The sequence below is a fragment of the Cherax quadricarinatus genome, chromosome 1, assembly GCF_038502225.1.
Source record: "Cherax quadricarinatus isolate ZL_2023a chromosome 1, ASM3850222v1, whole genome shotgun sequence".
Taxonomy (NCBI): Eukaryota; Metazoa; Arthropoda; class Malacostraca; order Decapoda; family Parastacidae; genus Cherax; species Cherax quadricarinatus.
The window spans coordinates 91947623-91962714 of NC_091292.1; the positions used below are offsets into that span (position 1 = coordinate 91947623).

Sequence of the window (15092 nt, forward strand, 5' to 3'; positions counted from 1 at the left end):
AGACTTTCCTGTTTCTGTGGGAAGGACGAGTACACCATCGTTTCTTCTACCTTCCAATAACATAAAAAAATCTAGACTAACATTAGTCATGTTCTTTCAGACTTTTCTAGAGAATGGCCACAAAATATCTATGCCTGACGCACATCGTCCTCTGGCAAGAGAATAACTTAATACATTGAGCAACTTGCTTGTACTTGACAGGTTCCTTGAGAACTATCTGCACTTCTAGAAAGGTATTTAGTGTCCACGATAGCTGGTGTTCTGTCGAGTAATTGTCTCTATATTCTGGAAAGTATTTCGAATTTGTTGAGAAAGAAAGGGAAGAGAAGAAGCAGGTAGTGCTCATCTCTTACGAAATATATTGTATGTTTTGTTAGGTAAACACGAGAGGTTCTAATCCAGTGAAGAGGCTGGGCCAGGAGCTATGAATCGACCCCTACAACCACAATTAGGTAAGTACGTAGTTAGGATGCTTCTGCGACGTTGCCAGAATCTTCAAGTCATGAACACACACCAAGGCGCCACCCACCTGCCTTAAAAGGGAGGCCTTCTCATTGTTTTTCTACACATAGTATGCTGATGAGACTAAAACACTGGTTTATAGCATTTTATTAAAAAGACGCTAAACTCGCCAGGGACTTTATCAATTCATAAACCACATGTTGTGTCTTATTTATATACCTGTTGGTATATCCTACCATTGGTAATAATAATAATAATATTTACTTCTACAAGTACATGTACAATTTATACGCAGTGTAGCTGACATCAATGCCATTATATAGAAAGCTTGACAAAGTTCCTGGAGAGCGAAACGTTGCCACGATAAAATGTCACATTAGTTGCACTTGTGTCCTTGTACCAAACATTGTCGGTAATTCTACCAACATTAGAGAAATCCCCTGGTTGTTCGGGCAAACTAGGTTCATTATGTCCCCAGAATACGACTCACACAGTTGACTAATACCCAGGTACCTATTTTAATGATAGGTGAACCTGGACAGCAGGTGTCTTAAGGAAAGACGTACCGGGGATCGAACCACGGACTTCAGTGTGTGTGTGTCGGGTGTGCTACCATTCAGTTAACATGATACACAGCTGAGGCTGTCAATATAACTGGTGTATGCTAGAACACTAGTTTGACCAATATAGTAAGAAAAGTATCCAAAGAATACATAATTTTTATTGTTCAACTATCAATTAACTAGAGGAAATATGTGTTTAATAAATCACCGATGATAATACGTTCAGTCTGTTGTGACGCCTCAGTCTGTTGTGGCGCCTCAGTCTGTTGTGGCGCCTCAGTCTGTTGTGGCGCCTCAATCTGTTGGTCTCAATACACACCTTCCAACAGAATATCAAAATTTATTCAAAATTTACGTCATAACTTTAATGTCTTCTAATGTCAACTTTACCGATGAAGTTACCACGATTGGTTACCGCACTGCTGCATACACTTCATGTTGAGAGAGAGAGAGCTCAGTGTCTTCTAAATGACATTCATCGGCTTCGGAAACAGTAAGATGCGTTGCATAACTGAGGCCAAATTATCTCATTTTTATTTGATGTCTTGTTTTATTTTCATGTATCTTTGTTTTTATAGCCGGGGCCTCACGGATGGACAGTAACTGTGGCCTCCCTGTACCTCTGGGAGGACCGGACCAGGATGGGCAGTGCCCCACCTCTGGGAGGACCGGACCAGGATGGGGAGTGCCCCATCTCTGGGAGGACCGGCCCAGGATGGGCAGTGCCCCATCTCTGGGAGGACCGGACCAGGATGGGCAGTGCCCCATCTCTGGGAGGACCGGACCAGGATGGGTAGTGCCCCATCTCTGGGAGAACCGGACCAGGATGGGCAGTGCCCCAGCTCTGGGAGGACCGGACCAGGATGGGTAGTGCCCCATCTCTGGGAGGACCGGACCAGGATGGGCAGTGCCTCAAGGTTATATTGGATAACATACTTTTAATGCATACCACTGAGGGTGGTATACTGGCCCATGCTAGGCGAGTCTTACTCTTAGCCAACCATTTCCATTTACATGCCTAATATAAAGTGTGAACATTGATCGCTGCGGAACACCACTCTAAGCTGGTTCCTGCTCAGATTCCTTCCCATTTATGCTAGCAGTTGCATATTACTCATAGCTCAGAAGAATTAATTTACCCTCTACGCTCATCAACCTCATGTGTGGAACTCTCCGTTTTCATGAAGTCTAGATAAAGAGTGTCATACTGTTACCTTAGTAATAAAAAAAATAGCAAATTTGATGGTCAAGACCGACCCCCATATAATAATGACTTCCAAATGCATCCCTTGTTATTTGTTATAAAAGTTTACAATCTGTTGAAACTTCAAACTTAATCAGTGGAAACTTCGTCAAAGTGAACATTAGCAGAGAGAGATGCTACATCAAGACTTGTCACTGGGTACAGTCAGGTAGCTACCATACTTGTTACTAGATGAGTACAGCCAGGTAGCTACCATACTTGTTACTAGATGAGTACAGCCAGGTAGCTACCATACTTGTTACTAGGTGAGTACAGTCAGGTAGCTACCATACTTGTTACTAGGTGAGTACAGTCAGGTAGCTACAATACCTGTTACTAGGTGAGTACAGTCAGGTAGCTACAATACCTGTTACTGAGTACAGTCAGGCAGCTACAATATTTGTTGCTGAGTGAGTACAGTTAGGTAGCTACCATACATGTTACTAAGTACAGTCAGGTAGCTACCATACTTGTTACTGAGTACAGTCAGGTAGCTACCATACTTGTTACTGAGTACAGTCAGGTAGCTACCATACTTGTTACTGAGTACAGTCAGGTAGCTACCATACTTGTTACTGAGTACATAAGTATATAAGAAAGAAGGAACACTGCAACAGGGCTACTGACCCATGCGGAGCAGATCCATGTTCCCCCCCCTGATTAAACCAATGACACCCCCCGGATTAGCCCAATGACCACCCAGTCTGGTCACCTCCACTCAAGGATGGAGTACTGCACCAGACCCAGCAGCACAAGCTAGTCAGGTCCAGCTCACACCCACCTACACCTATTTTTAAAACTACACAACGTTTTAGCCTGAATAACTGTACTCGGGAGTTTGTTCCACTCATCCACAACTCTATTACCAAACCAGTGCTTTCCTGTATCCTTCCTGAATCTGAATTTTTCCAACTTGAAACCATTGCTGTGAGTCCTGTCTTGGCTGGAAATTTTCAGCACGCTATTTACATCCTCTTTATTTATTCCTGTTTTCCATTTATACACCTCGATCATATCCCTCCTAATTCTACGGTTTTCTAGAGAGTGCAGATTCGGGGCCCTCAGTCTATCCTCATAGGGAAGATTTCTGATACATGGGATCAACTTTGTCATCCTCCTCTGTATGTTTTCCAGAGCATTTATATCCATTCTGTAATACGGTGACCATAACTGTGCAGCATAGTCTAAATGAGGCCTAACCAAGGATATATAGAGTTGAAGAACAACCTGAGGACTTCTATTTTTTATACTTCTAGATATGAAGCCAAGAATTCTGTTAGCTTTATTGCGAACACTGCACTGTTGTCTTGGTTTTAGGTTACTGCTAACCAGAACTCCTAAATCCTTTTCACAATCAGTAGTATTAAGATCTACATTATTTAGTTTACATGTGGCATGGTTATTTAACTGTCCAACATTTAGAACTTTGCATTTGTCAATATTAAACTGCATCAGCCACTTCTCCGACCATTGCATCAGTCTATTCAAATCATCCTGGAGTGCTCTTGTGTCCTCATCAGAATGAATTGGACGGCCTATTTTGGTGTCATCAGCAAATTTGCTTATGTCGCTATTTATTCCCTCATCTATGTCGTTTATGTAAATTGTGAACAATAACGGGCCCTCACTGACCCCTGAGGAACACCACTTGTGACGTACCCCCATTCTGATTTCTCCCCATTTATGCAAACTCTCTGCTGTCTATTTGTCAGCCATGCCTCTACCCAGTTAGGTAGCTACCATAATTGTTACTGAGTACAGTCAGGTAGCTACCATAATTGTTACTGAGTACAGTCAGGTAGCTACCATACTTGTTACTGAGTACAGTCAGGTAGCTACCATACTTGTTACTGAGTACAGTCAGGTAGCTACCATACTTGTTACTGAGTACAATCAGGTAGCTACCATACTTGTTACTGAGTACAGCCAGGTAGCTACCATAATTGTTACTGAGTACAGTCAGGTAGCTACCATACTTGTTACTGAGTACAGTCAGGTAACTACCATACTTGTTACTGAGTACAGTCAGGTAGCTACCATACTTGTTACTGAGTACAGACAGGTAGCTACCATACTTGTTACTGAGTACAGTCAGGTAGCTACCATACTTGTTACTGAGTACAGTCAGGTAACTACCATACTTGTTACTGAGTACAGTCAGGTAGCTAGCATACTTGTTACTGAGTAGTCAGGTAGCTACCATACTTGTTACTGAGTACAGTCAGGTAGCTACCATACTTGTTACTGAGTACAGTCAGGTAGCTACCATACTTGTTACTGAGTACAGTCAGGTAGCTACCATACTTGTTACTGAGTACAGTCAGATAGCTACCATACTTGTTACTGAGTACAGTCAGGTAGCTACCATACTTGTTACTGAGTACAGTCAGGTAACTACCATACTTGTTACTGAGTACAGTCAGGTAGCTACCATACTTGTTACTGAGTACAGTCAGGTAGCTACCATACTTGTTACTGAGTACAGTCAGGTAGCTACCATACTTGTTACTGAGTACAGTCAGGTAGCTACCATACTTGTTACTGAGTACAGTCAGGTAGCTACCATACTTGTTACTGAGTACAGTCAGGTAACTACCATACTTGTTACTGAGTACAGTCAGGTAACTACCATACCTGTTACTGAGTACAGTCAGGTAGCTGCCAACTAACTACACGAATACCACCTGGTGGTTCACACTTACACTCACTCACTCATTTGACCATAAACAGAAATATTAATCTCAATCTTAAAATAATGAATCCTGTGATACTCCAATACTGAAACTATGTACTGTGCCAAAACAAAAGCATTCACATTGCTAAACTCACAAACTAGTATTTAGTCACTTAGCCATAATACCAACTTACCTCATAATTTGTAATATTTTACAATTAAGAATAAAACTAAGTCTGCCCGAAATGCCTAGCCATGCTAAGCGTTCTAGTGGTACACTCTGTAATCACTATTTTACAACATGTAAACCACACAATAACCAAATTTCTGTAAAATCAACATTGTAATCTTTATAGAGAATAAACTTTGAATACTTGTTACTGAGTACAGTCAGGTAGGTGCCATACTTGTTACTGAGTACAGTCAAGTAGCTGCCATACTTGTTACTGAGTACAGTCAGGTAGCTACCATACTTGTTACTGAGTACAGTCAGGTAGCTACCATACTTGTTACTGAGTACAGTCAGGTAGCTACCATACTTGTTACTGAGTACAGTCAGGTAGCTACAATACTTGTTACTGAGTACAGTCAGGTAGCTACCATACTTGTTACTGAGTACAGTCAGGTAGCTACCATACTTGTTACTGAGTACAGTCAGGTAGCTACCATACTTATTACTGAGTACTGTCAGGTAGCTACCATACTTATTACTGAGTACAGTCAGATATCTACCATACTTGTCGGCAGTTATGGCCTCTCAAATTAAAAGCAAGGTAGCACACCATTCTGGAGATTATCAGACTGAGGATCGAGCCTCCACCTTTCTACTCTGGGTTTAGCCTTATAATAATAATAATAATAATAATAATAATAATAATAATAATAATAATAATAATAATTAAGGTAGTAGGTTGGTAGACAGCAACCACCCAGGGAAGTACTACCGTCCTGCCAGATGACTGTGAAACAAAAACCTGTAACTGTTTTGCATGATGGTAGGATTGCTGGTTTCTTTTTCTGTCTCATAAACACGCTAAGATAACAGGGATATCTTGCTACTCCTACTTACACTTTGGTCACACTTCACAGACACGCACATGCATATATATATATACATACATCTAGGTTTTTCTCCTTTTTCTAAATAGCTCTTGTTCTTTTTTATTTCTTCTATTGTCCATGGGGAAGTGGAAAAGAATCTTTCCTCCGTAAGCCATGCGTGTCGTATGAGGCGACTAAAATGCCGGGAGCAATGGGCTAGTAACCCCTTCTCCTGTATACAATTACTAAAAAAGAGAAGAAGAAAAACTTTATAAAACTGGGTTGCTTAAATGTGCGTGGATGTAGTGCGGATGACAAGAAACAGATGATTGCTGATGTTATGAATGAAAAGAAGTTGGATGTCCTGGCCCTAAGCGAAACAAAGCTGAAGGGGGTAGGAGAGTTTCAGTGGGGGGAAATAAATGGGATTAAATCTGGAGTATCTGAGAGAGTTAGAGCAAAGGAAGGGGTAGCAGTAATGTTAAATGATCAGTTATGGAAGGAGAAAAGAGAATATGAATGTGTAAATTCAAGAATTATGTGGATTAAAGTAAAGGTTGGATGCGAGAAGTGGGTCATAATAAGCGTGTATGCACCTGGAGAAGAGAGGAATGCAGAGGAGAGAGAGAGATTTTGGGAGATGTTAAGTGAATGTATAGGAGCCTTTGAACCAAGTGAGAGAGTAATTGTGGTAGGGGACTTGAATGCTAAAGTAGGAGAAACTTTTAGAGAGGGTGTGGTAGGTAAGTTTGGGGTGCCAGGTGTAAATGATAATGGGAGCCCTTTGATTGAACTTTGTATAGAAAGGGGTTTAGTTATAGGTAATACATATTTTAAGAAAAAGAGGATAAATAAGTATACACGATATGATGTAGGGCGAAATGACAGTAGTTTGTTGGATTATGTATTGGTAGATAAAAGACTGTTGAGTAGACTTCAGGATGTACATGTTTATAGAGGGGCCACAGATATATCAGATCACTTTCTAGTTGTAGCTACACTGAGAGTAAAAGGTAGATGGGATACAAGGAGAATAGAAGCATCAGGGAAGAGAGAGGTGAAGGTTTATAAACTAAAAGAGGAGGCAGTTAGGGTAAGATATAAACAGCTATTGGAGGATAGATGGGCTAATGAGAGCATAGGCAATGGGGTCGAAGAGGTATGGGGTAGGTTTAAAAATGTAGTGTTAGAGTGTTCAGCAGAAGTTTGTGGTTACAGGAAAGTGGGTGCAGGAGGGAAGAGGAGCGATTGGTGGAATGATGATGTAAAGAGAGTAGTAAGGGAGAAAAAGTTAGCATATGAGAAGTTTTTACAAAGTAGAAGTGATGCAAGGAGGGAAGAGTATATGGAGAAAAAGAGAGAAGTTAAGAGAGTGGTGAAGCAATGTAAAAAGAGAGCAAATGAGAGAGTGGGTGAGATGTTATCAACAAATTTTGTTGAAAATAAGAAAAAGTTTTGGAGTGAGATTAACAAGTTAAGAAAGCCTAGAGAACAAATGGATTTGTCAGTTAAAAATAGGAGAGGAGAGTTATTAAATGGAGAGGTAGAGGTATTGGGAAGATGGAAGGAATATTTTGAGGAATTGTTAAATGTTGATGAAGATAGGGAAGCTGTGATTTCGTGTATAGGGCAAGGAGGAATAACATCTTGTAGGAGTGAGGAAGAGCCAGTTGTGAGTGTGGGGGAAGTTCGTGAGGCAGTAGGTAAAATGAAAGGGGGTAAGGCAGCCGGGATTGATGGGATAAAGATAGAAATGTTAAAAGCAGGTGGGGATATAGTTTTGGAGTGGTTGGTGCAATTATTTAATAAATGTATGGAAGAGGGTAAGGTACCTAGGGATTGGCAGAGAGCATGCATAGTTCCTTTGTATAAAGGCAAAGGGGATAAAAGAGAGTGCAAAAATTATAGGGGGATAAGTCTGTTGAGTGTACCTGGTAAAGTGTATGGTAGAGTTATAATTGAAAGAATTAAGAGTAAGACGGAGAATAGGATAGCAGATGAACAAGGAGGCTTTAGGAAAGGTAGGGGGTGTGTGGACCAGGTGTTTACAGTGAAACATATAAGTGAACAGTATTTAGATAAGGCTAAAGAGGTCTTTGTGGCATTTATGGATTTGGAAAAGGCGTATGACAGGGTGGATAGGGGGGCAATGTGGCAGATGTTGCAAGTGTATGGTGTAGGAGGTAGGTTACTGAAAGCAGTGAAGAGTTTTTACGAGGATAGTGAGGCTCAAGTTAGAGTATGTAGGAAAGAGGGAAATTTTTTCCCAGTAAAAGTAGGCCTTAGACAAGGATGTGTGATGTCACCGTGGTTGTTTAATATATTTATAGATGGGGTTGTAAGAGAAGTAAATGCGAGGGTCTTGGCAAGAGGCGTGGAGTTAAAAGATAAAGAATCACACACAAAGTGGGAGTTGTCACAGCTGCTCTTTGCCGATGACACTGTGCTCTTGGGAGATTCTGAAGAGAAGTTGCAGAGATTGGTGGATGAATTTGGTAGGGTGTGCAAAAGAAGAAAATTAAAGGTGAATACAGGAAAGAGTAAGGTTATGAGGATAACAAAAAGATTAGGTGATGAAAGATTGAATATCAGATTGGAGGGAGAGAGTATGGAGGAGGTGAACGTATTCAGATATTTGGGAGTGGACGTGTCAGCGGATGGGTCTATGAAAGATGAGGTGAATCATAGAATTGATGAGGGAAAAAGAGTGAGTGGTGCACTTAGGAGTCTGTGGAGACAAAGAACTTTGTCCTTGGAGGCAAAGAGGGGAATGTATGAGAGTATAGTTTTACCAACGCTCTTATATGGGTGTGAAGCGTGGGTGATGAATGTTGCAGCGAGGAGAAGGCTGGAGGCAGTGGAGATGTCATGTCTGAGGGCAATGTGTGGTGTGAATATAATGCAGAGAATTCGTAGTTTGGAAGTTAGGAGGAGGTGCGGGATTACCAAAACTGTTGTCCAGAGGGCTGAGGAAGGGTTGTTGAGGTGGTTCGGACATGTAGAGAGAATGGAGCGAAACAGAATGACTTCAAGAGTGTATCAGTCTGTAGTGGAAGGAAGGCGGGGTAGGGGTCGGCCTAGGAAGGGTTGGAGGGAGGGGGTAAAGGAGGTTTTGTGTGCGAGGGGCTTGGACTTCCAGCAGGCATGCGTGAGCGTGTTTGATAGGAGTGAATGGAGACAAATGGTTTTTAATACTTGACGTGCTGTTGGAGTGTGAGCAAAGTAACATTTATGAAGGGATTCAGGGAAACCGGCAGGCCGGACTTGAGTCCTGGAGATGGGAAGTACAGTGCCTGCACTCTGAAGGAGGGGTGTTAATGTTGCAGTTTAAAAACTGTAGTGTAAAGCACCCTTCTGGCAAGACAGTGATGGAGTGAATGATGGTGAAAGTTTTTCTTTTTCGGGCCACCCTGCCTTGGTGGGAATCGGCCGGTGTGATAATAAAAAAAAAAAAAAAAAAAATAATAATAATAATAATACGTGTAATAATAATCTAAAACCACGGTTACTACTACCAGGATCATTGGAGACAGCCGACACCACTGAACGAGTCATATAACAAAAATAAAAATTTTCTAACTCAACAACTGCACACAACTTTTTATGATTGTGTAAAAGCAGGCTACAGGGACGGCAGGCAACTCACTCAGTGCAGGAACAATAAGATCCAACCTTCAGAGTCCCAAAACTAACGTGTATAAATGCTCGCTAACGAGAAGTCTTACCTATGTACCCCATCTACACATGCATGCAGTTCATTTAGTCGCTGGAGTACAGTGACTAGGATGTCGCCCATGTACTGTAGTCACGTTACTCCGCTGGGGGGGGGGGGGATTTAAGAAGCACGTAAGTTCCCGAATCTTCTAATAACAAGATCATTTTTCCACTATAATCTGCATTGTCTATAATTACTATCGCATTTGCTCTATCTGTTTCGTAAGGTGAAGTCTAGGATCTTTGCTTAATTGTTAAGTTATACCATGAATTAAGGAAAGATCCTAGACTTCACCTTACGAAACAAACAAAACAAATGCGATAGTAATTATGGACACTGTAGATTATAGTGGAACAATGAACGTGTTATTAGAAGACGAAGGAACTTACGTGCCTCTTCAGTCTCCTCCTGGAGTGAAGACACCGAGCATGTCTTTCCACAGAGGAATAATAAGATTCCACTTTGAGAACATATACATATAAAATCTGTATCCCTGCTTAACTTGAAGAGAATTGTGACTACATGTGAGTATATCAGGCTTTTATCCAACACACTTCATTAATAATTTTAAAAGAAAAGCAGAGAAGAACTTCCACACAACCAGATTAGAACCGTCACCAGACAAATTCTTTGACCTACTAGTCAACCAGGATTCAGATATATCCAGCCATGCTAGGTAAGACATATATGTATACATGTATTTTAATATTCATCTCCAGTCTTCTTGCTAAGAATAAAACCAGAAAAGCCAGCATCACATTCAGCATAATTAAGGATTTGGTAACAAAGAGAAACATAACAGAATTACTAGTGATTGCGTCTATAACGTCTATGTGGGGAAGTGTGTAGCTGCCAGGAAAAACATCTTGGAACACATCCATCCCATGAACTTCAAAAATGTCAGATTTGTTGTATTAGAAACTGATCAGCACCATAGGTACTGTTTACAATCTGCTTTCATTGCAATTATTAATTCCAATACATTGAATACTGGTATAATATCAGATGATCTCGCCAGACTAATCTTTTCCAACACGAACCCAATTATTACATAGCCCCACCCCAATATGTACCACCTGACACGGTACTGGCCTCATGTTCTTCACTATTTACATAAGCAACATGTATGAAAGAAATAAGTAGCAACGTAAGCACGTTTGCCAATACTAATATATGATATCACATGCTTTCTGATGACACTAGAGCGCTACAGGATGACTTGGATGGGTTAAGGCTGTGATTGGAGAAGTGGCAGATGCAGTTTAATGTGGACAAATGTCAGGGTCTTGGAAGAATAAATGAGCTGTCACCTATAAACTAAATAATGTAGATCTTAAACTAAATGCGAGAGATTTCGGAATTCCGGCTAGGAAAAATCTAAAGCTAAGACAGTTTTGCAAAAGTATTCGCAGTGAAGCTAACATAATTCTTGGTGCTGAGTGTGCAATCTGTGAAGAGGCGCAAAATTAGAAGAAATATAACTGAAACGTACAAATGGAAGACAAAACCAGAGGGAGTGTAAATAACATATAGGGAAGCACTGGTTTAGCAAATAGTTGTAAGTAGAATAAACTTGCAGGTAGAGTTCCTTGCTGCAAGTCTTGTTTTGGTTACCGATACATATTCATTTTATTCCGCTTTTCCATTTGTACAATTCAGTCCGATTCCCTTTAATTCAACGCCTTTTTGGATTCGCCGCTTGACCTGAGCGGAGTGCAGACGTGTGACTACTGCCCTCTGCTGGCCATTGGAGGAGACTTATATTTTCACAACATGGCGCAGTCTGTGAGAAGGCGTGTGCACACCGTGCCTTGAATTGGTGCGTGGTGCAATAACGCCTCAGTCTGCACAAGTGCTTTTACCGCAAATTATCCATGACACCTATGGTGTTGCGGATCAAGACCTGTATGGTGTGGCGCTAAATGGTGCCTATCGTATTTTCGTCAAGTTGAGATCAGCTGGAGTGTATGAACGGCTGGTTGACAAGTACCAGGACGGGAGTGTGGACGTTAATTCAGCGATACGTGTTCGACTCATCGACATGTCTAGGCATTACACATGGGTGAAAGTCCGAAATGTGCCATTTGAGGCGGACGAGACTGACCTGCGGAATGTATTTGAACAGTATGGAACTGTACACCTGGCTATGGCTGGTAAATGGACGGATGGGGCGTATGCCGGCTTGCCGGATGGTAAGTTCACGCTCAAGATGACGTTGAGGCATTCCATCCCATCTTACATCATACTGGACGCATTTAGGACGCAGGTAATGGTGTACTACGCTGGGCAGCAGAAGACGTGTAGGTTATGTGGTACATATAACCATATGGCGGCCCAGTGTGGGAGATGGCAGCGGAGACAGGAACTAGGTAGTGAGATGGTGAAAGAGCCAGAACCGGAGGTGGGTCATGCTGATGAGTCACCTGTACATAGAAGTGGCACTTCCTGGAGTGAGGAAGTGGAGCGTGAGCTGCCACTGGTGGGTACCAGCCCATCACTGTCACAGTTAGTGGGATGTGAGGCATCTGCCTTGGAGACCGGGAAGACTGTGCAGAGTGGTGAAGTGCGGGTAGAGGGAGGCCTACTGGTGAACATGAAGGAAAAATCCTTTGAGAAGAAGGTTTCTGAGGATAACTTGAGGATGGTGAGGAGTCCTGTTCAGATTGAAGATGAGCAACTTGGAAGATTGGCGAACATGGCAGATGACTCGCCAGGAGTGGTGGAAGTGATTGAGGTGAATGCTGAGATTCACAGGAAGGCATCCAGTGAGTTGGAAATGGATGCAGAGAGTGTCAACCGTAAGAGGGCGGCGACATATTCCGACTCGGATGATGTTTTGACCCTGGCACAGAGACCGGGGAAAAAGCCGTGGGTTGATGTGGTGCGTGGGAGCTCTAAAGGTACACCTGGTCCGGTGTTGGATCAGGGGAAGCCACAAGTGGGCAGTGGAGAGAAAAGTGGAAGAAGCAGACACACTGGAAGCGTGTCAGTGAAAGGTGAAATGGGGCAGAGGGTGAAATCACATAAGTAGGTTTCCGGTGCATGACAGTGAATATTAATGGATTGTGTGCGAGTGAGAAGTGTCTGTGGGTAAAGGGATTTTTAAGACGTTATGCTATAGACATTGTTTTTGTGCAGGAACATAATTTCAAGCTGGGAAGGGAATTGGAGGTGGATGGGTACAGAGTGTTTGTGATGTATTCGGAGCGAATGAAGGGAGGGGTGGGAATCCTGATCCGAGAGACGAGCCCGTTTGTTGTTCTTAGGAGTGAAGGGGGGGGGGGGTCGTGTGTTAAGAATAGATGGGTGGTGGAGAGGTGAGAGGATGGTAGTAGTTTGTGTGTATGTGCCGGCTGAGAATGATGTAAGGGTAAAGAATGAATTTGTGAATAATGTATTGGTATATTATTTGTGGTCATTACCGTCAGTGACAATAGTTGGCGGCGACTGGAACTGTGTGGTGCATAGGAAAGATGTGGAACCGAGGGGGGCAGGGTGTTTTTTGGCAGGTTTAGGGGATCTATTGAGAGGTGTGAGATTGAGGGATATAGTTGATGGAGGGGATAGCGAGATAGAGCACACATTTCATAGAAAGGGCTATGCTGCACGACTAGATAGGTTGTATGTGACAAGGGGTGTGAGGGTGACGCGGGTGCAGACGGTGAATGTCGTTTATTCAGATCATAGGGCGGTTTATGCTAATTTAAATTGGGACGGTTTGCCTAAGAGATATTTGGGGTACTGGAAGCTGAATGTACGACTACTGGGTGAGGGGGTGGAGGGAGGGGATTTTGAAAGTTTGTGGGAGGACTTATGGGGTGGGGGTAAGAGTGCAAGCGATTTATTGGGGTGGTGGGATGGGGTTGCGAAGAGGAGGATCAGGCAATATTATGTGCGAAGGGGAAAGAATGAGGCATGGATGACATATGGGCTTCAACAGTATTTAGAGGGGCGGTTGCAGGGTTGTTATGAGAGGGGTGCTGTGGTAGGTGTGTATCCAATGGAGGAAATTGAAGCGTTAAAGTGGCAGATAAGAGATATGCACAATGAGAGATTTGATGAGGCGAGGGTGCAAGGTGGGTTAGAGGATGCGATTTGGGGCGACAGGCCGTCAGCCTGTGTGTTACGGGGCCAGCGGAGATGCAGGTTGGCAATGGAGATTGATAAGCTGGTAGTACACAAGAACTTAGGTGGGTATACGAAGGGTCAGGAGTTGCGAACTATTGAGGGTATGAGTGGTTTTCTGGATAGTTGGTTTGGAAAATATTTGCGGAGTGTAGGAGTGAACGGTGAGGATTTAGAGAGACTGGGAGAGAATGTATCTTGTGTGCTGAGTGGCATTGGGAGGGGATATTGAAGAGGGGGAGGTATGGAGAGCTTTGGAGAATATGGCGAGAGGTAAAGCGCCAGGTATAGATGGGTTACCTTGTGAATTCTATGTGAAGCATTGGAGTGTGTTGAAGGATTTTTTAGTGAACCTGATGAATGTGATGAAAAGTGAGGGGAGGATGGGTGAGCTGCAGTGTACCGCAGTAGTAGTTTTGATTCCAAAAGGGGAAGGCCCTACTACAGTGCAGAACTACAGGGCGTTGTCGTTATGTGCTGATTATAAGATATTTGCAAAAATCTTGGGGAACAGGCTGAAGTGCGTGATAGAGTTGTTGCGAGAGGTCAGTATGGGGTGCCTGGAAGGACAATGTATGAGGGGCATGGAATAATAAAAGATTTTGTGGAATGTATGGAGGGGGAGAATAAAGGGGGGGGGAGGTGTCTTAACATTGGATTGGCAGGCAGCGTATGATTGCGTAGAACGAGAGGCACTGTGGCATATCTTACGGAGGCAGGGTTTGGGGGAAGAGATGGTGCATTGGATTGAGACTTTGTATAATAGGGTAGGTGTACGTGTGCAGGTGAATGGGAAATTGGGAGAGTGGGTTTCAATGGGTAAAGGCATAAAGCAGGGTTGTCCTCTGTCTCAACTGTTGTTTGCTTGTATACAGGACCCTTTCTACAGGGCAGTGGGGAAATGTTTAGGGGTGGATCGTGGTATGGAGAATGGAGGGATGGGAATAATAGGGTATGTGGATGATACAACAATTCTAATGAGCAGGGAGGAAAGTTTACATGAGGTGGAGGATGTGATTGGTGGTTCTGAAGGAGTTACAGGTTTAAAAGTGAATGTGGAGAAATCGAAATTATTGGTCGTAGGGAATTGGGTAGGGAGGGCGAGATGGGAAACAGCTGTGCGTTGGTGTGTGGTGGATAGACTAAAGGTGTGTGGGATAATTTATATAGGGAATGCTGGGGAGGCACGGATGGTTAATTCTGGGAGGGTAGCGGATAGGTTGGTGGGTAGGTTAAATGTTTTGAGACCCATGCATTTGACGATACATC

General features: G+C 42.8%; 1 protein-coding gene across 1 annotated transcript in view; it reads right to left on the reverse strand.

Moving 5' to 3' along the window:
- The window catches only part of Hpd (4-hydroxyphenylpyruvate dioxygenase), a 71316-nt gene extending 59575 nt beyond the window's left edge, over positions 1-11741 (reverse strand). Inside the window, exon 1 of the mRNA XM_070086011.1 lies at positions 11689-11741. Coding sequence (XP_069942112.1) covers positions 11689-11741 — 53 coding nt within the window. The remainder of the gene's footprint in view (positions 1-11688) is intronic.
- Between the last annotated feature and the right edge of the window lie 3351 nt (positions 11742-15092).